Here is a 26,583-nt window from a genome sequence, read left to right on the forward strand (position 1 = left end):
TCTAATCCTCCCAAAATACTCTAATGCCTGAGCTTGTGATTATGAAGTTATTTGGGAAGAAAGTCTTTGCAGATATAATTAAATAGTGATCTTTAGTTGAGATTATTCTAGATTATCCAAGTGTGCTCCAGATCCAAAGCCACTGCAAAAAACACAAAGAGAAGAGACACAGGGAGCTGGAAGAGGTAATATGACCATGGAGAGTAACTATAGTGACTCAGCCAGAAAGCCAAGAATCACTCTGAGCTTTTGGAGGGAGAGAAGTCCTGCTGTCACCTTGATGTTGGACTTCTCACCTCCAGAACTGTGAGTTTTAAGCATCCAAATCGATAGTAACTTGTTAAGGTATCCCTAAGAAATTAGTATAAGGAGCCAAAGAGCAAAAGCTTTTTCATTTAGATTATAGTCTATAATCTTACAACTGCTAATGCCCTTTGTATGACAAATGTTTCAAAGCTGGCTGTGTCATCAGAAGCAAGAGCAGGTGTTTTAGGAAGGCTTTTTGTGGTCCTGACATAGTTGAAAATCTTCCTGGTTGATTTTTTGTGACCTTCTGCTCAGCTCCCACTTAGAGTGATATACCTGAGACCTCATGAGTACCATACTTTTAAATTCCTCAGCCAGTTTCCATGGTATCCCTTGGCCTTCAAGAATTATCACTCAACCTGGCCATTGTGAAGAGGAGGTCACCCTGCTATTCAATTTGTCAGTTTCCTCTCCCACCATCACCAACTACTCCAGTCACTCTCGCCCTTCAGAATTTTCCACCTCCCAGGTTTACTGCTCAGGTCATCTCAAGAGCTGTGTCGTGGTGGTCCACCCATGAGGTCAACCCAAGTTGGGCAGGTTACTAAGCATCTAGCCAGAGGTAGACAATAGTCTGCTCTTTGAGAGAATCTCTCACACCATGTGTGGTTGCCTTGGAGACATTTTTCTTTGTCTACCAATTCTCCTGCCATGGGTTTAGTTTCTGACAACAGGGTGGTGGGAGTGAGAGATGGAGGATCGCTTTGGCCACTCCGGAGAGCACTGGAAGCCAGTCCAGTGGTTCCTTGGCTCTTCACCATCACCTACGAGTCTTAGTTGGGGCTTTTTGCTGAAAGCCTGGCTAACAAGAAAAGTCCCATTCAATATCCTATCATATACTTCACAGAACAGTGAGCAACATGTTTAAGTGCAAGTATATTTTTCTAACTGATAGTTTTGTACTGACTCTGATCTGTTATCAATCTCTTCTCTCCCTTTTCAGGATCTTCATCTTCCTGGTTTGGTTAGATCTTGCTGGAATTTATGATGAAGATTTTTTAAATCTCTCACTCAGAGTCTATCAATTGCCATTAATGTTCTCTCTATGATAGCTTAGCACTCCGTATCTGAATTGCTTATCAATCTAGTCTTTAGATTTCTTCTTAAAAAGGAGAAAATGTCTATTTATAACATGAAGCTTCTTGATAGGAGAAAATTCAGGCTGCTGAGTGTTATGGTCCTGTTTTAATCATAAGTAATGGTTTCTTTCCCCAGATAGAGGGTCTCCTGATTTCTTCAATATTTCTCCCATTTCACAGTGATTATGAGTATCTTCAGACATCCAGAGAACTCTTCCTGGGGAGCAAAGTTTCTATTCTTGGCGTCATCACTGATTTCTTATAAAGCTTAGATGATTTTTAAGGTTCTTTTCAACTTTAGAATTATGTAATATTTAAGGTTCTATTCAACTTTAGAACTCTGTAATTATCGGGAGTTCTGGAACACTTCCAATTAAACCTCCGTACTTCTGAGTCATACACTCTAATCCTCCCCTCATCTGTCACATACATCTTATGAGAGAAAGTGTTTTTAAAGATATGTAGCCAGGTGTCTTGCCTGGCTCTGTTGATCACACAGCTCCTTCCACATGCAGCAGTTCTCTGTGTGCCCTAGACAGCCAAAGTCTTAAATGAGATAGGGTACTCTGGGACATTTACATGGTTGCTTGGGTACATTGTTGATTTACACGAGGACTTAGAACCTCACAAAGAGAAATTTGAAGCTAATTACAATTGGCTGACATTTATGTCTGTTAGATCTGGTGGACTGACTGAAGCTTGAATGAAGAGTGGAAAAATGTCTCTCCTCTGGGAAAACAATAATAAAGGTAGGTTAGAATTAGAAGCAGGGACTGGAGGGACCAGAGGTTCAAGTATGGTATAAAGTTGTCCTAGAATACACTTTGGCCAGAGCCATTCATATGCTCTGAGAAGGAGGGAGATGTGAAAAGTGAATCTGTAGAGGCCCATACCATTCTGCTGGGAAGCTTCCATTTCCCAAGGAGGTGGTAAGTCAACTATGTTAAAGAGTTCTAGACCATCTTCTCTATCTTCCTCTGTTTCAGAAGGCAAAAAAAAAAAAGTGGGAATCTACAGAAATGTCAAGAGAGCAAAGAGTTTCAAACAACACTGACTAAGAAAACAGCTACCGAAAGGCTTCAGAAGTTACTGTGGCCAGTGCTCTGTGTACGGTCTGAGCAGTTTCTGCAGTGCAGGTGACCAGAGCCCCCAGGAGCAGAAGGGCCACAGGCGTAGCTCAGATCATAAACTTCCCCTTCTGCGAAGTGAACTCCTAGAGATGCACAAAGCTGAGGTGAGCTGAGACCCTGGTACCGTATTTGAAAGGTAGGGGAGGTAGATCTAGCAGACTGAAGACCAGTAGTATAAGTGAACTTAGGGGCAACAATAGATAAGTGGAGCCCACTGACCAGTCTCACGACCACCATTTTCAAGGAACCTGACACTGACAGAGAATCTATAACTGTGTGTGGTTTTTATGATCATTTAAATACAACTAAACTCAGTGAACATTCAGACTCTACCTCTGGGCATTACTTGCCTTACAGATATACCAATATTTCAAAAGGAACCTTTGAAAGTTGAGCCTTTAAAAATCCAGTCAAATGCAACTAATCAATGTTTGTTCAGAACTTATTACATGGTCAGAACTATTATGTGGGAATACAAAGGAAGTATTCCCTTAAGTGGTAATACTTAAGACGGAAGATTTACTATGTGTCAGCCATTTCATACATCTGTCTTATGAACTAAGTAGTATCATTATCATACTCATTTTAAGATAACACTGAACCTCAGAAAGATTAAGTGAATCCCTAGGATCACACAGAACTGTGATCCAAACCAAGATGTACCTGACTCCACAGAGAAAGCTTTTGAATACTTACAAAGAACTTGAAATCTCTATTGGCAAAAAATGTGAAATGACAACATGAAACAGCAGCCTTGGCTTATGTCCTCTATTTTACTGTGCAAATTAAAGTGTTGAGTAACATGCTGATAAAAGCTCAAGTCTCAAAACCTGCTTTGAAAGAGACATCAAGCCCGTGAAAAACACAAAAAGACAAATAAACAAGGGCTACTGCTATTTAAGATGCCTGAAAAGCAAAAGCTATCTCTCCAGTCCATATTACTTGAGAGCTGCTTGTTCAGTCTCCAGTTTTACCCTTTGTAAGTTCATCATTTAGATTGGAGACCAAACTCTAAGATGAAACTAAGAACTCGATCCACCTACTTTCAGAAGCGCACATATTCCTGATAGCGAGGAGCCTGCAGTGAACAATTGCTCGACCTGGAGGGAGGAGCTCTGACGCTGTGTTCAGAACCCACATTCAGCTTCACAGCGCTGCAGCCCGGTGAATGCCTGCCCTTGGGCTGCCTGTGGCACAGATAACACCCATTACAATAATAAACTCACAAGCTGAGCGAAGCTCAAGACCTGTGGATCCACAAAGGAAATAAATTACATCTCTTCTGAGGCAGGCTCAGAGAATCAGGCAAAGGAGTTTAAGGCTGGATACCAGCCGAAAGGAGAGGTCGAGTGAGATTTAAAAAGAAAAACCAGTTGAAGTGACAAAGAGCTGAAAGGGCCCAAGCTCACAAACAGCCTGGCTTACTCTCACCAATTATACAGCGAGAAAACATGCCTTAAATCATGCTTTAAAAATACTTAAAAGTGAAAATAGCTCAAACCTAAGTGTAAACTTCAGATTGCTTAAGATTTTTATCCTACTAAGTAACAAGACTGTCAGCAGGGAAATTTTTTTCCTCCCTGTGGAAGTAGGCTGGGACTGTCACAAAGTCAATTAGGAAACCAGAGGACATGCTCATTACAGTTTAACAAGCTCGATGGGCATGAAGGAGCGTGAGGGGCAGCCGGTGGCTTGGGTCAGCTGGGCCAGGGATGCCGAATGGGCCAGATGGGCAAATCACACCATGGACAAAGAGCCCTCCCTTGTCCTGCTGGGCCACTGCCCTGACCTCCAAATAAACGTGAAGGGCACAAATTTATTCCCCCTTATCAGCTGCTTACTTAGCTCAGCAGCTGCTGGCATGAGTTTCTGTGTCCACATCCTGCCTTTTCCAACAGTTGCCTTTTTGTCTAACTTTTGTGTGAGGAAGGAGCCCAGCGCATAATGGAGAACTGGTGCAGTGAATGTTTGACGACTGAGCAGCTGAATAGAGGAACAGAACATTGATTTTTTTTTTTTTAACAACCTCTGGGAAATCCGGGGACCCAGAAAACACAAAGTACTGGTTGTTAGTTCTCTCCTTGTTCACTCTGCTAAAAGGGTACCATTTTCTTTTCGGAAATCCTATTGCCAACTTGAAGTGGAGGCGTGTATGAAATGGATCATAAATTGTTTGTTCCTAAACCAGCCATGAAAATAAGGGCTACCCAGTAGGCCAGGCTAGGAACCAAGCCAGGCCCGTGGAGATTTAGCTAAAGGACTAAATGAAAATCAGGCAGGAGGTCTGGGGAGCAATACAACACATTTTCATCCTTCTGTCCAGAAGCATTCTGTTTGGTGCAACAGCTACTTGAGTAGAAGGCTAAGCACATTTATAGGCAAAGATTGTAAAGTGTTTTTGTGATAACAATAAGCAGAGATAGTTGAGCCTGGTGGACCAATTCTATTAAAACTGTAGTTATTTAAAATATAAGTGGTTAGATATTAAAAATTATGACAATGTAACTGAAAAATAAGAAATATGTTTTCTTCTGCTACCTGAAACAAGCTATTTCATTTCTCTCTGTGGTATTTTCAGAATGTTAGAAAACTGTTTATTCTTACTTAGTAAATAGAAAAACTGAAGCCAAGAAGCCAAGGGTATTATGGAGCAGGGGAGGGATGGTAGGGAGGTGGGGAGAAGAATAAGAAAAGAGAGAGAGAGGGAGACTCAGTTGCCCTGGAAACAGCTCCAAAAGAAGGCGATTAAGGAGAAAAGAAGCAGAGGCTTTTCATTTCAACTTGTGTTTCTCTAACTGAGGCCTCTTCTATACCATTGCATCTCCCCATTCAGGGAGAATAAACTCACTTCCACAGACATTTACTGCACACAGCCCTCCAAAAGGCATCATGAAAGGATGCAAAGCTGAAGAGTGGTGATAAGGATGAAGAGGAAGCAACTGGATCTTAGAGAATACTGTCCGTTCCAGCCTGTCACACAGCAGGCCTGACAGAGCACTTCCCAGATGTGAGTCTTGCATGCTGGGAGCACCATGGCGTCTGAAGACTGAATTTAAATCCCAGGCCATCTCAGATGTGTCATTTCTCTGGGCATTGTTTTTGTGTTGGTAAAATGAGGATGATAATCATACCAACTTGTATCAGGCCATGTTAAGTTGAGAAAACAGAGCCATACAAGGTATGTTTTGACAAGAAAAACTTAATATACAGATCCTATTTTATGGATGCCAGAGGGCTGAATGAAAAAGAAAGGGGTGAGGAAAGCACCAGCAGTAACTATGGGAAGCAGCTCCCATCTCTTAGGTAGGAGGAACAAAAGGAAGAGGCTGAGACCATCAGAAACTGGACATGTGGTGCAAGAGACCTGCTTCCAAATCTCTGGGGACCCAGTGAGGCTGGTTCTGGGGAGCGGATGGATGCTGCAGCCTGGGACCAATGGCCAATCTGGGTGAAGGGCTATTGCTGGAAGGATACTGAAAGGAACCAATAGCAAACAGATGGAAAGAAAGAAATCTCTCCAGCCTTCAGTCTCTCTCTAGAGCTTCCTGTTGACAGAAATGAACAGGAAACCTTCTGCCATAGAAGAGCTAGTTTGAAGAAGCCAAGTTCCAACCATAAACCAGAGGATAGGAAGATAGATCTGGAGATGAGAGAAATCATTTTTAACCCAGCTCAGTATTTCACAGGGAAATCATCAGATTAAGTGAGTTGGTTCAGATGCTCCTCAACTTATAACGGGACTTTGTGCTCAGCTCATTGTAAACTAAAACTACTGCAAGCTGAAAATGCAGTTAATATAGCTAACCTCCACAACTTCATGGCTTAGCAACACAGTACCTTGCAGAGTATGGACCACTCACTCTTGGGGTTGCCTGACTGACTGGGAGCTGTGGCTTACTGCTGCTGTCCAGCATGGTGAGACAGCATTTCCCCAGCCTGGGAAAAGGTCAAAATTAGAAGTACAATTTCCACTTAACTATGGTAAAGTTGAAAAATCTTAAGTCAAGGACCATCTCTATTTATAAAGCGCTTAGAAGAGTGCTTGGCATACAGTAACTGCATCAATGTGCTTTAAATAAATAAATAAACCCACCAAAAACCACTGTGGGAAGTAATACGAGAATGTCAGCTTTATCTACAAGAATGGAGAGACTTAAAGTAGTCACATGGAATGCTCAAGGTCCCATAAACTAGTCACTAGTGGAGCCTGGGCCATCTAAACCTCAAGTGAGAAAAAACAGACAGTCTAGAAAAAAATAGTTTAGAAAAAACAGACATGTACTCAAATCACTTCCAAGAGATACAGGCTGTACAGTGCAATAGGAGACACACAAATGGCAGATGCTCCCTGGGGAGCACAAAGGAGGGAGGGAGAGATGCTGGCTGAATGATGTGGAAGACTTACTGGAGGTGATGAGGTTTGATTGGGGTTGCCAAAGACAGGGTTTTGACTAGCAGGGTGCTGAATGAAGAAGAAACTGTGTGAGCAAAGACCAGGGTGTGGGGCATGTATTCAATGGTGAATGTGCAAATTAGGAGGAGATAAAGATTCACCACTATCTCCTTCGATGTTAAAAAATATAGTTGATATATTTACATATGTTACTAGCAACACATATTCAAGAGTTCTTTAGAGGCAACTATGAGGATAAAATGTTGTGTAAACTTATGAAGAAATTTTTGAAGTAATAGAATTAGTTGAATAATAAATTTTTAATTCACATCCTTTTAAAAAGTCTTAATATTAAAATCAGAGGACAAATTACCTTGTTTTAAAATAGCTGAGTAAACCAGAAATCTAACTTGAATCTACTTTAGAATGTGCCAAATTGAGTTTCAATTAAGTCCACTTGTCAGAAAGTTATGTGTGAATTTACTTTATATCCTTTTTTCTTAATTCAACTCTTACTGCCAAGCACTGGCTCAGGTGCTAGAGAAGCAGAGAATTGTAAATGGTGGTTTAGTCTGTAAGGAATTCATAATCTGGGAGGGCAACTGGTAGATAATCAAATCTCTGTAACCACAACAGAAAGCAAAGGTTTAAGTACATTTAAAATATAGAACATCCAGTGGGGGGTGGAGGGGCGTGGAAAAGATTTTATCCCTGCTGCCCCAACAAGCAACAACAACAATGGCAGAAGTCAGTAGTTAAGATGTGAAAGAAGAGGAACCAAGACAAATTATGGTGACAAATTCATTTTATACAATGCTGAGCCAGATCACAAGGCTGCCTGGCTAAGGAAGTCAGAGTGGTATGGAGCTGGAAAAAGTTCTCCAATGTTTCCATGGTTCTGGATCTGGTCCATGAAGTCCTATGGTAAGAGAGTTGCCATGAAACCAAAGATAAAAACTGCACATCCCCATAATACTAACTAACCATTTCTAAACATGCACTACATACCAAGCACTTTAACATCAAATAGGTATTTTATTTAGACTTCTAGTTACTAGTCCATAAGACTCCTTCTACCCTTCTTCCTTTTAGTAAGACTTCCCCACTGACCTTTAGTAGAGTATCCACATGCTTTTCTGCAAAAAACAGGTTTCCAGCTCTCTTTGTAGTTTAAAGTGACCACACAGCTTAGTTTTCAGTAGAATGTAAGTAGCAGCAGTGCATACAGCTTTCAAGTCCCTTCCCTAAAAGAGAGTTGTTGGCCCTTCATTTCCTCTTTCCATGAGGGAGATGGGATACCAATGTTGTTTTAGTTCTTCTGTGTTGAAGAGAGAAGAATGCAATAGCAGGAGAGGAACAGCCTGGGTCCTAGGACAACTCTGTGGACCTGAAAAGCCACCTCCTCTTGCCACTGTATCTAGTGAGCATGCCTTTAGCACTCTACTATGGTCAGAGAACAAACACATACAAAAAAAACAGTATCATCAGAACTGTGTCAGGGTTAAAGGAGTATAGGCCATGGGTGAGGAAGTGTAGAAGACTCACTTGCAAACTGCATAAGATTTACTGAGTTGATGCTACCAAGGTCAAATTTACTTCTTTAGAAATCTCTGTTGCTTACATCATGGTTCTAGCTGAATTTGAAATGACTGTGTTTCCCTATTGAATGACCCTAATATGAGGAAAGGTTATTGCTTTGAGGAAGGGCAGACCTGTTCACCAAACAGTTTCTGAGCATTTGCTATGTACCAGTACCAAAGATGGAAACACACACACACACACACACACACACACACACACACACAATCTTTGCCCTCAAGATGTCTGTGAACTGGTGGAAAAATACTCTAATCTAAGAACAGCATTCAAAGGAATTAGTTAATATTCTTGGACTCAATACAGACAATCTGACTCAAACTGATTTAAGAATAAAAAAATCATTTGTAGGCTTATGCAATTGTAGGACCAAGAGTAACCCTGATTTCAGGCATTTAAACTATACTGAATGAAACGCCATAGACAGGGCCTGCACATTTGTATTTTTGCCCTTGCTGCTATCTATCCACCACAAATTTTGATTCTGCTTTAGAAATCTTAGTTTTAATACAGATCATCCAAGTTGTAAACTAGGAATTTAATCAGAGAGAGAAGCTGAAGGAAACAACCATTCACCATTCCCGAGGCAGTTAGGAAAATCCTGAACCCAGGCAAGAGCTGCCCCAACAGCACACCGTGCACCCCCATGTCGTTCTGTACTTAGAACATGGCAGTAAGGTGAGCTTCTAAGGGGCGTGGGTACAGAACCGTGCCATCTGTTCTGCAGTCCATGGAGGATTATGAAAGAGGCTGCCACTTCTCCTTATTTAACAATTACTCATCATGCAGTTACTCACCAGGCACTGAGCTACATGGTGAGGATAAAGGAGTCTCTAGGCAAAGAGCCTCTCCTCATGCAGCTTATTCTCTAAGAGGAAGACAAATACAGCAGGGAAACAAACTAATATTACTGACTGTGTTAGGTTCTATGGAGGAAACCCCATACATACTGTGGGTTTTTTATACCCATTCACTACACACTCCATGGTGGAGGTCAACACTGGATGGAGCGGAGCAAAGGCCTTGAGTTGATCTATTAGTGGAGACCTGAGAGATGGGAACCAGAACGAAGCAGTTGTTTGAAAGCCTGCAGTATGAACGCTATCACATTAAGGCGGTGGCAAGAGTACAGGCCCTGAGGCAGAGGGAACTATGTAGGGTGGAGACCCAGGGAGGGGCAGGGGAGACTACAGCTCAGTGAGGGGATACTCAGTGGGGTGAGCTTGACAAAGTGGGCAGGAGCCAGGCTATGGGATAGCCAGTTGGCTTCCATTTTATTTCACACACAGTGACATGTTTGCTTTAAAAGGAATCTCCTGACTATGTGTGGAGAAAGTACCAAATCAAATTGCAAGTCAGAGGGACACCAATGTCCAGGATTGGCCCCAGCAATCCAGGGCAGGCTGTGGAGTCCCCTGGAGCCCTGTTAGTAACAAAGGAGCCTGTACCAACAATGTCCAACAGCACATTCAGCGAAGAGGGAAATGTGCTGTATGTACGTAGGAGTGGCTCTTGAACACTAGAGCTGTGGGTAGTTTAATTAAAGAACTGGATTTTAATCTTATTCTATTTAATTTATTTAAATTTATGCAGATACATGCAACTATTGGGCATTATACTGTACCGCACAAGGCAACACTGGGCACTGGATGCTTGAGAATTTTACTTGGAACCCTGCAGCCAGGATCTACCCCAAAAGATGGGCACAGGAGCGGGTGCCTGGACCCCTACCCCCTGACACCCCTCTGCTGTACTCGGTCAAGACGCAATCTCTGGGGGCCCTGTGGCTTCATCTTGTTAGTAGGGAGGCACACAGCTGTGAGGAGCAAGGAACTGCAAAGAACGCTTTGGGGATCGCTCCTTCCAGCACGCACCAGCACCGCAAGCTTGCGGCCCAGCCATTGGCGGGAGAGGAACCGGCACCGCTGCGCCTGGCCTCCCCATTGCCCCGCAGCGGGACCGCGCAGACACCAGCTTCGCGAGCCGCACAGGTGAGCTGCACGACACGGGAACCCAGGGAACCACCGAGCCGGACTGAGGGTTCGCCTTCTCCATCTCCGCACCCTCCACCCCCGCACCCACGCGAGCAGTTGCCTCTTCTTCCCCGGGTGGGGGCGGGGATGGCGCGGACTGTCACCTGCACCGGATCTGCTTTCTGCGCGCTTTCGCTTTTCCCAGGGCTCGGCAAGGCCTGGCACAAGGAAAGCAGAGAAAGCGGAGCAGGTGGGCATTGAGGAGGGGCAGGACTGGCACCTTCGACCACGGGGGAGTCCCCATCCCCTCCCGGAAGACTGTCCCCGGGCCAGGCCCCTCGCCCAGCAGCGCTCGGGGCCGGGCTAGTTGGAAGGCGCCCTGACCTTGGTCTCTCCCTGGCGTCAGGTCTGGACAAGGACCATGGGCGCCGTGCTGGGCACAGGCGCGCGGCTGGCTCCCCTGACCGGCAGGGCCCGCGGCGCCCTCCCGCGCTGGGCACCCTCCCCGCCCGCCCGGGGCTGCCACTCCAAGCCCGGCCAGGCGCGCTCTGTGCCCCTGAAGAAGCGCGGATACGATGTCACCAGGAACCCACATCTCAACAAGGTAACGGTCTGGGTCTGCGAGCGGGGCTGGGCGCTGTCCTGTGACGCGCGGAAGGGCGCCCCGCCCTGGGGCCTTGGAAGGATAGTCCAGGGCGCCCTTCCAGTGACTTTCTGGTTTTGCCTTGCAGGAACTTGGTGTCCCTTGCTTTAGCCTTTCCCTTCCCTTCCTTCTCCCCCTTCTGCTTGGGGAGAGGTAACCAGTAATGCAGGGAGCTTAATTTCTTCAGCAAAACAATACAGACCAGGTTAAATTCTTCATGGTCAGTGTGACCTGGGGTCAGAACGCTCCTTGATGAGTACTAATCCTGTTGATCTTGGACAGCTCATTTAACCTCTGAGTCACTTTCCCCTATCTGTTAAAGAGATATAACTGACTCAAGAATGCTGTCAGATTTAAGGAGAAAATGAAAGAAAGCCAGTCTTTAGCACAGTGCCTGGCACCTAGTGAGATAATGTCAGCTAAGGTTACGATTGCTATGCTGAGAAAAAGATTAATTTGGAAGTGGGGAGAAGAAAGCCTAGAATTATAGAACTTTTAGAGCCTGAAGGAGCATCAGAAATCATAAAGACAAAGGGAACTTGTCCAAGGTCACCACCAAGTTAGTTCTGGCTCTGCCACTGGAATTGAGATGGCTAATGTTCTGGTCCAGTAGAGCCTATTGTTAATTAATGCTCATCTATTAACCTAAGAGCACACATAGCTGCTTTGGGGATGTAATTAGAATCTTTGGCTTTGAGGATTGGGTAAAGAGAGAAGCAACTGACCTATATTTGAGGTCTGTTTCCCCACCTCTTCATATTAACTTGGGAAACTCATTCAACTTCTCTAAGGTTCAAATTTCCCCAGTTAAAAGTAAACATTACAGTAGACCCACCCTTCTTACCTCATTTGGTTATTATGACTATAAAATGAATCACGAATTTAAAGTCATTATTTTAAACTACACAAAGTGTTGAGTAACCAAGCAAACACTCTAAAAATAAAAGATGTTTATAATGTCTTTGACTCCAGATTGTGAAATTCAAGTTAGAAAATCTGTGTGGTAAAGGTGTTTTTAAGAAGTAGGGACAATGAAGAGAGGGGAGGGAAATGGGAAAAAAAGAACCAAGATATATTATGTACAGGTACAAATTCCCTATGATGAATGTCACCATTGTGCATATCTAAAATGTACCAATAAAACTTAACAGACACAAAAAGAAGTAGTTACACTTGCATAATGCTATTATTTTGACTGTTTCCTGCAGAATTAATAGCAAAAGCTAAGGAAAAAAACTTTCTCTCAACCTGTACCTATCACACTGACCTTCTCTCCCCAAAAGCGATCTTAAATTCTCTATATGCTACTACCTTCCAACATATTTAAAGTGTTTATATCAGTTTGAATTATTTTCTTACTAGTGCTTAAAACCCAAAATGGCATAAGCAAACAAAAGGCTTCTTAAAAACCTTGAGGCAGGCCTGCTCCAGAAGCACAGATGGCTCTCCTAAAGGTGCAGGACCTCGCTAGCTCTCTGCTCTGCCTCTGCAATATCAGCCTCATCCTCAGGCTACACCCACTGAGCCTTTCTCCCCAAGTACTGCCACAGTCCCCCACCTCCTCTGCTCATACCATGCTCTGCTGGGGAGCTCCAGTGGAAGAGCAAGGGTATTTTCTTTGAAGCCTCAGAAAGTAAATCTTTCTGTCATAGATTCTGATTGATTCTATTCCCAAACCAACCACCTGTAAGCTGAGCCAGTGGGAACACACCCTGGAGTTGAAGATAAGATTTAACCTAAGTGGTTACTACTTCAAGTGGTTTAGAATAAAAGGCATGTGGTTTCCGTGTAATAAACCTTGATATTGTCATCTGACAATGGAGGGATGGATGCTAGGAAGCAAAATAGTAAGTTCTCATCATAGGCTCCAATCATGACAATCATTGTCTTAGAAGTATGAGCATGTTACCAGCCTCTTGTTTGGGGAATAGTTAAGAAAATAAAGAAAGAGTTCAAATGCCTGTTTATAACCCTAGATTTGGTCCTCTAAAAACACTTTTGTCCCTGGTCCCTTCTCCCTGATGTGAACTTTTATCTTCCCAAGTAATAAAAATGGAATATTAGCCACAAACCTTTTCATGATGTTAAATAACATTTTATACATCCCAGAAGTCAGTTGGTGCAGGTCAGGGGAGAGGACGGTATCTAGGGTACTTCTGAGAACCAGCTGGCACTGAACCTTGGGGGGAGAAGGAAGCAACAGAGAAGCAGTTGCACCCAGAAGCTGCTGTGGATGCCGGTCTCTTCCCACTGAAGTGCCACTCGCTGCTTGTCTGGTGGTATCCAGCGCTCAGAGGATCTCCACAGAAAGCTTGAGGCTTTGTGCTTTTCCTCAGACAGATGGGAGGATTATGCCATGGTTAAATAGAACAACAAGGTTGCAACTGAAGAAACAAAGAGAAGGGCAGTTTTGAAAGCATTTTTGGTGCTGTAGTTAATGGCAGGTCTGTGGGTGGAGTATTTCTTCCTACTGGAACATGAGTTCTTTCAGGGCAAAGGCTGTATTTCACGTACTGTATCTATAACTGACAGGCACTGGTGCAGAGAAGCTCCTGAAGGGTCTACAATTATCATTAAATTATTGGGATATGTTCCCTCAATTAGCATCTCACTTGTAAAAGATCAGGAGAGTATTTAGTTTGAACCTGGAGTGCAGAGGGTGGTCAGGAGGTGGGATTTTCTGAGGTGAGCTACTGAGCTGGATAAACATTGCTGACGCTGTATAGTTAGTGGGTTCTGCACCCTACTCAGTTGGGCCCTGACCTTGTGACCTGTCATGAATCTCATAAGCTCCTCTGCCCCTGTTATATCACTGCTGTGAGGATTTAGGAGATAACCCTTGTGAAATCACTTTGAAAACTGTAACATATTAAGTATTAGGTGGCTGTGTAGCCTAGTCCCAGAATTGGAGTTGGAAGGGCCCTAAGAGATGACCTGCTGTGGAACTGTTTGAACTATGGATTGTAAACCATAAGAGAGAATATTAGCCTAGTGGGTCCACTAGCAATTGGCTTTAAAAATAAATGTATTAGAGTAGAATAGAAAAAGAAGAAGAAAAAGTGCATTCATGTTAGTAAAGATAGATATTTTATCAGATCGATATGTAAAATGACTATTTGTACTGTGGATTTGGGTTGAAATTTTTTTTGAAGATCATTGTTCTTATCCAACGTTATCATTTTCAGAAGACAAGGCAAGCCTAGGAAGTCCAGTGTCCCTACAGAGAGTATCACTGGTTGTAGTTGTGGGGAAAGTTGCCTCTGAAATTTCAGTGTCAACTGTGCCAGCAGTTCACATCTGCTTTGGCTGATTTAGGTATGTTCCTATTGATGATGGAATTGGTATGAAATAATTCCAAGTTTGCCCCAAGGTCTAGAACTAAATGATGCAAATTCATCAATATATCAACTTTTTGCTTTCTTCTTCTTTATTTTTCTAACAGCCTGCCTTGTTTGTTCACATAGATGTGGCAAAAGAGATGAAATCAGCCATGTTTTACTTAAATAAGCAACTATCAACTAACCACTTTGTAGGGATCACCATTCTAGAAATGCAGCAAGCTGACCATTAAAATGCATCTGGCCTCATTCTTAACTATTATATTCTTTCTCAGTGCTGAGAATTGAATCCTGGGCCTCAGATAAGATAATCATCCACTGACCACCAAGCTACACCTCCAGCCCCAATTACAGCCTCGTTTAGGAAGAGCTTCCACTTTCCAATGTCCCAAACTAGACTTGAGCCCCCTGGCATTTGTCTTATCACTCTGTTTCCTTTGTGATATACTGTAAGAGCTGACTGATTTGCCTTCCACGGTAGACCCTGAGCACCATGAGGACAGAGACTGACTTGTCACATGATGTTTTGCCTGACATGAGATGTACAATAAATATTCTCAATAAATTATCTCAATCAAGTCATGGCCCTTTTTCTCTCAACTTTTTAAATACTAATATCAGTACCTTAAAACTCAGTGCTCTCATTGTCTAGTAAATGCCACATAGGGCCTATTCTTTGAGGCAATAAATCTATGTGACCCTAATCTTTCCAGGCTCCCAGTCATTTCACTGAAGGGTGTATTATTTCACCGGCCTCCTCTTTTTTGACCCAAACACCAACAGTGAGTTTTGATATAAAATTCCGTTGACCATTCGCCTATTTCTTTGCAGTTTTTTTTTTTTAATCTCTTGGCCTTGATGCTCAGGGAAATAATGAATGAAAAGACCAGTTAGTCATATTACTGTGATTGCAGGCCATTGCATTTCATGCAGTGGGTCCTCAGACACTGCACCGTACAGCAGGGGACACCCCTACCGTGTGTGCACTGTTCAGAAATCTTAAATAATCACTTCTGTTCACATTTAATTAGCCAGAACTTGGTCATAGGCACTATAAGCAGCAACAGAACCTGGGAAATGTAATGTTTAGCTGGGCATCTGTGTCTTCAGCTAAACTTTTATACCATTAAAGAAAAGAAGAATTGATGTTTAGGGGTACTGCTACAAACCATTAATCTGAAACTTTCATTCTTTTGCTCTGAAAATTTTACCCCAACCTTTACAAGCCATCAATTTCTCTACATCCCCACCCACACCAGCCCTGTTCACACTTTTATCATCTTTTATCTAGCTTATTGCAAGGACTTTCTAATTGATCTCCCACCCTCTAGCCTTTCTCAATCCAATCTTCTGCGTATGTTGACTACACCTGAGAGGTTAAGATCTTGAACATATCACTGACCACTGATTTCCTCTCATATCTCATAGCCAAGCCACTAAAAGATCTTCTTGGTGTTCAGCTTCTGCTATTGCAGGTGCCACTTTGCTTTAAGGCACTGTTTCTCTGCTGGATGAGGATCAAGGCCTTCCACCTGGTCTCCGTGCTTCCACTTTTTGCTGCTCTCACTTATCAAAACAAAGGCAGAGTGATCTTTTGTATGGGAAGTGAATGGAGACAATTTTGAGGCCCATAAGATAACACAAAGGTGGGTGGCTTCTGCCCCATATCTTTAACTTTCTGGGACTTACATCCTCCACATTGACTCCTTGGAGCCTCCATTCCTGCTGTGAACCCCTCCAGTTCCCTAATTTTGCTGCAGCCCTGGTGAAGACAAGGGTAAACATACCGGGAAAGGGCTTCAGCTCCCAGGGTTCTGAAAGCTGAGGAAGTGTAGGGCAGGGAGCCAGGAGCTCTGGAAGGGGATTTGCCACTCCTGGAACCTGAAGTTGACACCAAGAAAATGCTTTTTCATAAACATGTTGCTATAAATGTTGAATTGTCCTCCAGAGAAAACCACTTACTTGTTAAATAAGTATTTGTGTGATCATAATGAAGACACCAGAAATGTTGGCTTATGTTAATGAATGCTTAGTTCAAAAATGCGAAAACTGAATGAAATCTATACTCATGAGTGTTACTATAAAAAGATGTAACTCTGGAAAATGGCTTGGAAATAAGTGTATAAATAAAAATGCATTGGAGTAGTGGAATTTATTACCTTTGGGAGATTTAAAACTTTTTTGTATAATTTTCTTTAATGATCCATTGTCTTTTTCAATTTTAGGTCACAGTTTCTATTGGGAGTCAGGTTTATAGAGCTGAGTAAATAATATTCAGATCAACTGTCAAAAGTTGGCCCATTGGAAACACCTGGGTGGAAATCTACTGAAGTACTTTCACTTCAAGCTTCTGCAATTAGTTAACTTCTAAAGGCGATATATCCAGATTCATAAGAAATAAGAAAATACCAGCAGTAGAACCTGCTGTCCATTTTAAAAGCAACAATATCTAGATTATGTAAGCTGCAGAGCTGGAGGGCAAATCCCATAGAGAAACATGTTATGTGTTCCCAGCCTGAAATGGCTTCTTAAATCACTCTAAATCCGGGTTCTCAATGGTTCCCTTGGACACTTTTCCAGGCTCTTCTCCAGTCTCCATATTTCTATTTCCAGTGTCACTTGATTGTCCTTGGCCTTTGTGGGCTTTGGGGTTCATAGCTTTGTTTCATTTTGCATTTCTGCCATTTCCACTGCAGATTTACTTTATTTTCTGTGCTCTTCTTTCCAAATGCCAGTCTTACAGTCAGGCAGGGCACTTTTGATTTGTCTGGCCATAGCAGAGGGCTCACTAATGTGCGGCACTTTTGTTTGCAGAGATATGGCTTACAGTCAGCTCAGAAAACCTTCACTTTGATTTGTAGAAAGTACGTACACTGAGAAATCCTTTGGGGTGTTGTCTGACTGCCTTTCTAATGCAGAGCACAAAAGATGCTGTATGATTGTGTGATGGAAATCTGATGGATAGCCTACAATTGGGGGTGCCAAGGTCAGCGGTTAAAAGCCTGCATTCATTTTGTGCCCAGATGGTTGCCAGGCATCCTGATTCAAACCCAGTTCCTATCAAAAGGACACCAGAAAGAGTAGAATATCCCCAGTCATTTGAGGAGAAGGATTTTTATTGGAAAGCTTTTGGGGAACTTGAACAAGAGAAAAATCAAAGTTGTGTTTACTTTTAAAAGTGGGTACTGAAAGCTAGAGGGTATAGTTGAATGATCAGAAACTTGAGAATATTTTTTAAACATTCTGTCTTATTCTGCACTGTTTGGTAGTGAGCCACCTGAAGTTGAAACATAAAGCGGGCTCTGTTGTGTCCTTTGTTTTGTTTTGTTTTGTTTTGCTTTGCTTTGCTTTGCTCTTCGAGAAAACAGGAGAGAGCTTGATCTCCACTAATTTCCACTTATTGTCGGTGGAGAGGCTTTCTGTTGACTTTCTGACTGGAGTGTGGCTAGCAAGTATACAGAAGCCCTGATGACTTGCCATAGTTTACAGTCCCCATCTCCACTCTCTTTCTGGTTTGGAAAGGGATGTTGGGAATTTCTACCTAGATCCCCACTATACTGAATTTATTTTGATAGTATTATGGAGGGGGTTCAAGTATAGTTGCAATAGGCTGAACTTTTTATGATATGCAGTATACCAGGAATTGCTCTACGAAGTTGATACGCATTAACTCACTTAATATGAGATGACAGCAATTTAAGGTAGACACTGTTATTATGTTTATGTTAAAGCTTATGAGAAAGCTGAGGCATGAGGAGTTTATTTTACTTGCCTGCCTAGGGTCATTCAGCTCATAGTGACAGAGCTTGGGCCCAGGCTATCTTGTTTTAGGACCTGTACCCCATGTGCTGCCTACCACATCCAGTGTGCAAGGTCCCTCTTACTTGGTGCCCCTGTGTGAAGTCAGATGTGCTGTGGTTTCCAGAATAAAAAAAACTAAGGTATTCACTGATTCCTGCTGAGCCCTTCTGATTAGCTACTATCATTTCCACTGGCTCTATTAAAATCAGGGAATCTTAAGGTTGGAGAGAACTTCAAGATCACTGGATGCCTTCTGCTCACCTAAATATGTGAAATTCTCCCAAGAATCATTTTTTGAGGGGTACTGAGAATTAAACTCGGGACATTGCGCTTGCCAAGCAGGTGCTTGTGCCACAGAGCTACATCGTGGCCCCAAAAGTCATTTTCAAAATATTACATTTATCAACAGACATTTACTGAATTTCTGTTCCATTTGAAGCAGTACACACCTCATGGTGAACGCAGTATTTTTCCTCCTGTCTTTGAGAAGCTTACAGTGAAGCTTATCTTTGAGAAGGACGCAGTTTCAATTCAATTCAGTGGGTAGATGTAGTAAAGGGGACACTTGTACAGTGTTAAAAAAACATGGAAGGAACACTTCCAGTGGCAGTGTTTTCAGAGCTGACACTGATGGAATAATCGGAGTTAGCAGATGCGAAGCTCTTAGGTCAGCCCATGAGAGAATGAATAGCCACCCTCCACTTCTATGGTTTAATGTGTAGAAAATGAGCAATAGACTCATTTTCAGAGATCTAAGTAACATTATGAAATCTCTAATTTGACAAATACAGTTAATATTTCCAGTCCTTGGATGTGCTCTTCGATGTTGTTCTTTTCCGTGCATGTCATTTTAGGGGTGTTTTTCATATTGGGCTCTTATCAAAATCTTGGTAAGACTTCAGGACTCACCATCTCAGACAGATGTCCAGCAAAGCAGGACATCTTTGCTTAACTGCCTTCCTCAGTAATGCCACATGGAAGTAGCTCATCCATCTTCCACTCTTCTTTGCTGTTTAGCATATATAGTTCTCATGACTCTTTACCACATTTGGTTTCAGTGTACATTTATTAGTGTGTGTGTATGTGTGCGCGTGCATGCGTATGTGTCTTTGTGTGTGTCTGCTGCCTGTCTGTCGCTATCACTATGTCATCTTCAGATCCAGAAGACTTGTTAGGCATTGCATAGCCAGGACAATACCTTCCTCATAGTATGGCCTCAATGTGCTGTACTTCCATATTCCCTGTGCCTCAGCAAATCCAAAACCCTTAGGATGGAGACCAGTAACATACCCGCCGCCATCTGTCGTCACTTCTGAAAAGATGGCAGAAAGCTTGTCTGACAGTATATTCTTATATCTCTCCAGGGGACTTGGACAATTTTAAAACCTAAGAGAAATATTTAATTCCAGCCATATAAAATTTAGAAATATACTTCTTTAAGTGAGTTCTCTGCTCTGATGCTGGTCCAGGTGCACTTTATCTAAAGAACAGCATCTTTATGATGAGATTATTTCTTACCCTAAGGCTACTTTAAGACATTAAACTTAGACCTGCTATAACTAACAATAGGTTAAAAGACTTTGGGTTTGCATGAAAGTAGTCAGCTAGAATCAACTGAGCGTGACACTTTCTCTCTCACCCCTCCAGAGGCACAAGCTGTAACTATATAACAGGTAGCAGAACACGTCTTAAATATAGGAATGTAGAGTCAGAAAAGCCAATGCTTCATTACTATGGTTTGAGTCTATAATGCAGGAGCTCATGTGTTGAAATTTATTCTCCATTGTGAGTTTTCAAGAGGGTGGAAACTTGATATTCAGCTCTGGTGTTCAGAGGTAGACCCTTTGGGAGGTAATTTGGATTAAAGTCATCAAGGTGGGTGAATACTGATAGCTTGATAAGCAGAGGGGGTGGCCAGGGGACACACATACACACTCCCTGTCTGTTGCCACATAGTTCTCTGTCCCAGCAAGAAGGCCATTACAAGGTGTGACCCCTTGATCTTGTACCAGAACCATGAGCTAAAATAAAACTTTATAAAGTAACCTAGCCTTGGGTATTTAGAGTAACAAAAATGGACCAGTATAATCACAACCCCACCCCTGTCATTCACTAGATCTAGTTCTTAGGCAGGCCACTTCACTTCTTTGAGCATGAATTTCTTTATCTATAAATAAGGATGATAATAAAATATGTACACTTGACAGGTTGCTGCAATGATTAAATCCAATAACATATGTAAAGCACAGTGTAAGTGTTCAACTAATTCTCAGTTAATCCATGTCTCTAAAGCTTCTGCTCCATTCCTAATACAATGTAGAAACCCTTGTGTGGGCTGCAGAAGTCACAAACAAAATAGGGTTCAGACCTGGTCCATGCCAATCTAGGGCATCCAGGAATAGACAGGAAGACTGAAGGATTGAATTCGTCTCTATGAGCATGGACTACCTCTAATTTCAGCAGATGTGTTAAAAGAGGAGATTTGATGAAAGAGGAGTATGTCAGGCAAGAGAGTGTAGGTGGAGATCTCACTGATAATTGCTCTGTACCTAATGGAGCTGAAACCTGGACAATCTAGACATTTGTCTAAAAAAAACATAAATAAAAATGTCTCTAGAAGTAGAAATTGCAGGGTCATTTAAGGACTGGTGCTTCTGGACACTGAGGCTGATGTTGAAGACAGTGACTTCCATTAGGAATCTCAGAACTTTGTCCCAGTATTTTGGCACATTCTAACCAAGTTTTTAAAATCTACTCTTAAAATACCAAAATTAAGCTAGATTGTCTCTGCCTCTGCTTCCCTTATCTTCACTGTAACATCCCTAGTTTCATAACATAATAGCAATACATTTTATGAGAAAATCTGCTTCACATATGAAGAACTCAAAAAAATTTGACACCCCAACATAAAGGACCCAACCAAAACATGGGCAACCAAATGAATAGATACTTCTCAGAAGAGGTACAGATGGCCAGTAAATACAGGAAAATGTGTTCAACGTCACTGGCCACTACATAAGTGCAAATTAAAGTAACAATGAGATACATACCATCTCACTCCAGAAAGGATGGCTATCATCAAAAAAATCAATTAAAAACAAATGCTGGTGAGGCTATGGGGGAGAAAAGGAGCGCTTCTACACTGTTGGTGGTAATTTAAACTAGTACAACCACTTTGGAAAACAGTTTGGAGATTCCTCAAAAAACTAAAAACAAACTTTCCATTTGAAGCTGCTAGATTCCTTCCAGGAATCTTCCCAAAGTAGTTGAGGTCATCATATTACAGTGATAGATGCATACACATGTTTGTAGCAGCACAATTTATAATATCTGAATCTGGAAGCAACTTGTATGTCCATTGACAGATAAATGGATAAAGAAAACATGGGCTTTATATACAATGATGTACTACTCTTCTGTGAAGAAGGATAAACTTGAGGCATCTGTGGGTAAATGGATATACCTCGAGGCTATAATGTTAAGTGAAATAAATCAGATACAGCATTTAAATATTGCATGGTTTCTCTTATATAAGAAGCCCAAAATATAAATAAAGAGCAAAATAAAGGATAGATAATGGGAAGTAGGGAGACCTTTTTCAAGTAGAAAGGGGAAAAGAGATGGGAGGAGGAGAGAAGGAAGGATTTTAAAAAGAGAATCAAAGAAAAAATGGAAATAAAACTTTTTAGAATGGAAAGGGATTAAGAATTGGGGGGAGCAGGGAGGGATGGAAGAGGAAGGGGACAAAAAAAGGATCAGGATGCGTTATGTGTATGTACATGTACAGATGCAATCGCTGTGTACTGCAAACATGGATTAATACAAGTACATTAATAAATAAAAGAGAATATGTGCTTTGAAGTCGAGCATAAAAGTTAAAAGGTTAAGTTTAGCTAAATAGGGCCTGGTTGGCCAACTTACCCAGCTAGCACTCAGACTGGGCAAGAAGTTTTAAGATAGTCTTATAGCCTCCTTCTACTCCTCCGGGGGTGGTTAACAATATTTGTATGCACATTTTACATGAACATCTCTCCTTCATTTGAACTCAGGATGAGCCTTTCTCTCAAGAGACTGAGAAAGTATCTTGCACACCCTTTTGTCTTTGGGCAGATAATACATTTGCATTTTACCTCAGTTTTCCAGATGAGATTTCAGAGGATCCAGTCTGACTATGCCTATGTCTTACACTCACTGCCTTTAGAACAGCAGAAGAAATATTCACTCTTAAGCATCATCTTAACTTGTACACCTGAACACCTGCTGGCATGGCTCCCTCTGCCACTCCTGCACACCCATCTGATGAGCGGACATTTCCACGTTCCCACCTTTTTAAGTTTCTGTTTCCTTTTGCAGTACTATGATCTCAAAGACAGTCCATAAACTGTTTGACAGAAAGTTCAGCCCTCATGTCATACTCTCCTTTCTTATCTCTTTCATTTTATTTTTGGTCTATTCTAGTTATTTATTTTGACTGGTGAAACCACTTAAGATCACAAGGACAATGAAGAGCAGTGCAGTTGCTGTTTGATGAAACAGGAATAGAGATGGTTGGTGTGGAGAAAAATCTATTAACAGCCATTTTTAGAAACAGGCTTTGAAATCCACCCATCAGAGCTGAAATATTTTCCCTGTCCTCACACTCCAAGAGCCGGCAGCTGCTTCTCCTCACGTCCATGGAGCCTCAGAAGCTGCCTGCCCATGCCTGAAGGAGATGATGACACGGTTGCCCCACGGGGCCAGCCAGCCAGGGACAGTTCCCCAGTAACCTCAAGTTACCTCCAGTAACCACTTGCCTTCAGTCACTGGCCTCAGCTTTGTGGTAGAGTGTTGTGAATCTCCTCAGCTCCTCTCTTGTTGACTGACTGAGCTGTTCAATATTCTGTGACAGAATCAGTTGCTTCCCCTGGGACTCACTCGGGCAAAACATTAGAAAGAATAATAGCAAACCCTTATATAATACCTACCATGCCAGATACTCTTTTAGGTGTTTTATATAAATCACATCCAAGCAGAAGAATGATTGTGAAGAGGGCAAAAGTGGCATCTTTACCCTTGCACATTGCTGTATGAGGCATATCCTGAAAGTCTTCATGCTACTACTAAGCTCAGGGCTGCCAACCTAAGAAGACCTTTTATTTTGCAGTCTCCTACTTCTTGCCTTGGATCTCACCTCTACTTCCCTCCTTGCCCATCCATCCATTGTTTTTGGAAATACAAGGCACTGTTAAGTATTGGGAATGATGTTATCAACATGACAGCTGTGAACTTCTTACTAGTGTACAATTAGTGAGAATGATAATAAATGCAATTACAGAGGAGTAGGGGGAAAATAAACAGGCTACAGTAGGAGAGAATAATAGAGGATGTGTTTCAGATGGTGAGGAAAACAGTGTAAGGAGGTGATATTTGAGAAAAGACACAGAGGAAAAGGAGGCAGCTAGTGGAGAAGCTGGGGCACGAATTTTCGGACAGAGAGAGCAGTTCCTGTACAACCTAGAGTGACAAACAGCTTCACGTGGAGGTTCTGAGAACTGGCAGTGGAGAAGCCACTAGCCCTGTGATGGGAAAGTGGGAGATTGCATAAAATCAGGGTGGAGAGATCTGTGGGGATCAGATAGTGCAGGGCCTGAGGGTTTGTGCATTGGAAGCTACGTGTCATCCACCATAAAACAAGAGACTAAGCATTGCTTCTAAGCAAGGAACAGTGTGAGATGTGGTTTACATTAATGGACCCTCTTTCTGGGTGCCAGGCAGAAAACAGATAAGAGGAAGCAAGGGTGGAAGCGGCACTCTTCAGAGGCTGGGGCAGCAATAGGAGCAACTGAGGATCGGGACAGGGATGTGGATGTGAGGGGAAGGACGAAGTGAGATGGCAAATAGAGTTTGAAGGCAGAGCGGGCAGGACAAAGCCCTTCCAGCTCACCAAGACTCAACTGTGTTATCCTTTCTCTCACCCCTCACTCCTGATAAGTTACTGCCAGTGTTTAGTGCAATTACTTCCCATCCTTTTTCAGCATATTTCAAAGTAATAAGGAAAGAGGAGACTTGTGTTTTACCTTTAGATTATTACGGAGTGCTTCTTAATTGGCCATCTTGTTTGACCTCTGCAAAAATGCCTGAGTTGGGCATTATTACCTTTGTTTTATGGGGAACAGCACTGGGACCCAGAGGACTGAGCTGCCTGTGGTCTCCCAGAGAGTAAAAGATAGAGCAAGATATAATTCCAGATTCCCTGAGCCCATTCCCTGATTTTTTGAGCAAACATCTATTGAGTGCCTGCTGTGTCCAGGCACCATTCTAAGCTCATGGTCCTTGCTGTCAAGGAACTTGCAGTGCAGAGAAGAGGCAGACTTGGGGGAAGATTTTCCAAGCCTATAGAGCATAACTGCCTGGTGTGGGGAAACTGTGGGCAATTCTGTGTGGAGGACAGTGTGTGGGGTTCTGCGGTCGGGGAGTAAAACAAGCAAGGGCGAGGCTGAAGAGTTTGACCTTAGCACTAAAGGGGGGCACTCTGAAAAGTGGTGATGTGGGATTTCAGCTGTAGATGCAGGATCAGGCCCCAGATAGGAGGCAATACAGTCATGGAAACTACTTAAAAATAAATTCAGCTCCAGTGAGGGAGATGAGGGGGATCTGGTATGACCAATGGGGTAGTGATGTGAGACACCTAAGGGAGTGGAAAACTGGATTCTTCCCAGAATTCCTTGAGCTCCCTAAGAGTCTAGGAGTTATTGCCAGTAAACCAAAAAACCTAATGGAAAGCTGATATTTATCTGTCATAAATTTACACAGTTTAACCAGGACATCACATTCCTTTCTCTTTGCCTAGAATTAAACAAAATAAAACTATTAATACTGCTGTTGTTTTGTGCCAGTACCAGAAGTTCTACTTGGCACTTTTATGTCTTAAGTATTGGAAAATAAATTGCTTATTCATAAATGCAGTATTTTTTACAACATGAACTTCCTTAAGGGGTATTTTGAGATTGGTGGAAATATGAGGGATTATGGACTCAGTCCTTTTTATTTCCAGCATTTTATTGTGAATATTGATGTTCGTGGCCTTTAGCTGACTGACCATCTTGTTCTAGTTCTTTTTGCACAAAGCAACAGTGTTCTCCCAAAGCGTAAAGAAGGTGACAACTTGCTCGTACATGGTCACGTTATCTGGTATTTTTATCACTGTGTGAATGTTGCCCAGCCTCTCATCAGTAACTGGTGTCTCTACCCCAATCACAAAACATGAGTGAGCCTCTATTTGAACACCCACAAAAGTTCAAGAGACTTCCTAGAAAAGCAAGAATTCCTTGTGCTGAAAATGAAAGGAATGAACATAATTTAGAAAGTGTGTTCTCTGGATGAGAATTTCCTTCCTCTGTTTTTTGTTTGCTTGTTTGGTTTTTTTTTTCCCCTCTATTTATCAGACTTGGGTGAAATAAAAATAAGGACTTGAAGTTCATGCAGTGTGAACCTTTCACAAATTTGGCCCTCCATTGGGCTGAATTCTAGCGTTCTTTTCTCTTTGCCAACTCCTAGTTTTTCTTTATGAACCGTGATTCCTGGAGAACAAAAATAGAAAATCAGAAGCTTGCAGAAATGATTTTCTTGGCTAGTTTGATACAGTATTAGGTACATGTGTAAGAATCAGCATAAAGACCTTTTTAAGGTAAAAATTTAGCATCAGCAATAAGAATATCACTACCACTCTGAGCCTACTCTTGGTGTTTATACGCATTTATGTATCATCAGGGCAGGACCATCTGTCACATGGTATGATTCTAACCCTGACAAACATCATACAAAGTCCACAGATGAAAATTTTTCCAGAGTGAAATAGTCTTGGGATGCTAGTAGTTCTACAATTCTTGCACAATTGTGAAAGATCTTTAGTTTTACACCATGTGTTTCCTAAGTCTTTGATCTTGTATAACTTACTCTGTATAATCTAACTGTAGTGGTTGTCTTTAACTTGCCTCCTCTTCAAAAGGACAATTTTTTATAATGGAGTGTAACACTGTAAACATTTCATGGTATTGTATCTTCAAAGAAGAAAGGCTGTAAACACACTTGCATCCATTTAGCTATGGGTCTGAGGGCCTCAGGTCCCCACTTTCCATGAGGAAACATTTATTTCATGGGCTTTGCCTCAGAAGTGTAGTTCTAATCAGCCTACTCAGAGAGGAAAGGCTACCTTAGCATCTTTGATCAAATAGGCTTTTCTGTGGTCATTTCCTTTGGTTTGTGTTATAATTCCACTTCTTTTTTTTTTTTTTTTTTTTGGTTTTTCTCCGGTACCAGGAACTGAACTCACGACCTTGCGCTTG

At 42.2% G+C, this 26,583-nt stretch overlaps 1 protein-coding gene and 1 long non-coding RNA gene across 6 annotated transcripts in view; one reads left to right on the forward strand and one right to left on the reverse strand.

Annotated features, from left to right (window-relative positions):
- Positions 1 to 2,088: 2,088 nt before the first annotated feature.
- Me3 (malic enzyme 3, NADP(+)-dependent, mitochondrial) overlaps positions 2,089 to 26,583 on the forward strand; it is a 220,084-nt gene continuing 195,589 nt past the window's right edge. Inside the window, exons 1-2 of one of the 4 annotated variants that reach the window (XM_005379738.2) lie at positions 2,089 to 2,134; positions 10,098 to 10,495. In XM_005379738.2, coding sequence (XP_005379795.1) covers positions 2,089 to 2,134; positions 10,098 to 10,495 — 444 coding nt within the window. Of the gene's footprint in view, positions 2,135 to 9,413; positions 10,496 to 10,644; positions 10,728 to 10,883; positions 11,082 to 26,583 lie in introns of those variants that run through there. The other 3 variants (XM_013512068.1, XM_005379739.2, XM_005379740.2) reach the window with 3 other exon arrangements.
- Positions 7,696 to 10,946, reverse strand: LOC102010145. 2 transcript variants are annotated; one of them, XR_260156.2, is made up of 4 exons: positions 10,642 to 10,682; positions 9,302 to 9,372; positions 8,019 to 8,152; positions 7,696 to 7,827 (listed from the first exon to the last, which is right to left on the reverse strand). It is a non-coding gene; the product is annotated as an uncharacterized LOC102010145 (long non-coding RNA). The 2 variants fall into 2 exon arrangements; XR_001233178.1 differs by lacking the exons at positions 9,302 to 9,372; positions 10,642 to 10,682 and adding an exon at positions 10,862 to 10,946.

The sequence above is a fragment of the Chinchilla lanigera genome, unplaced genomic scaffold (genome assembly GCF_000276665.1).
Source record: "Chinchilla lanigera isolate Chin_1 unplaced genomic scaffold, ChiLan1.0 scaffold00013, whole genome shotgun sequence".
Classification (NCBI taxonomy): Eukaryota; Metazoa; Chordata; class Mammalia; order Rodentia; family Chinchillidae; genus Chinchilla; species Chinchilla lanigera.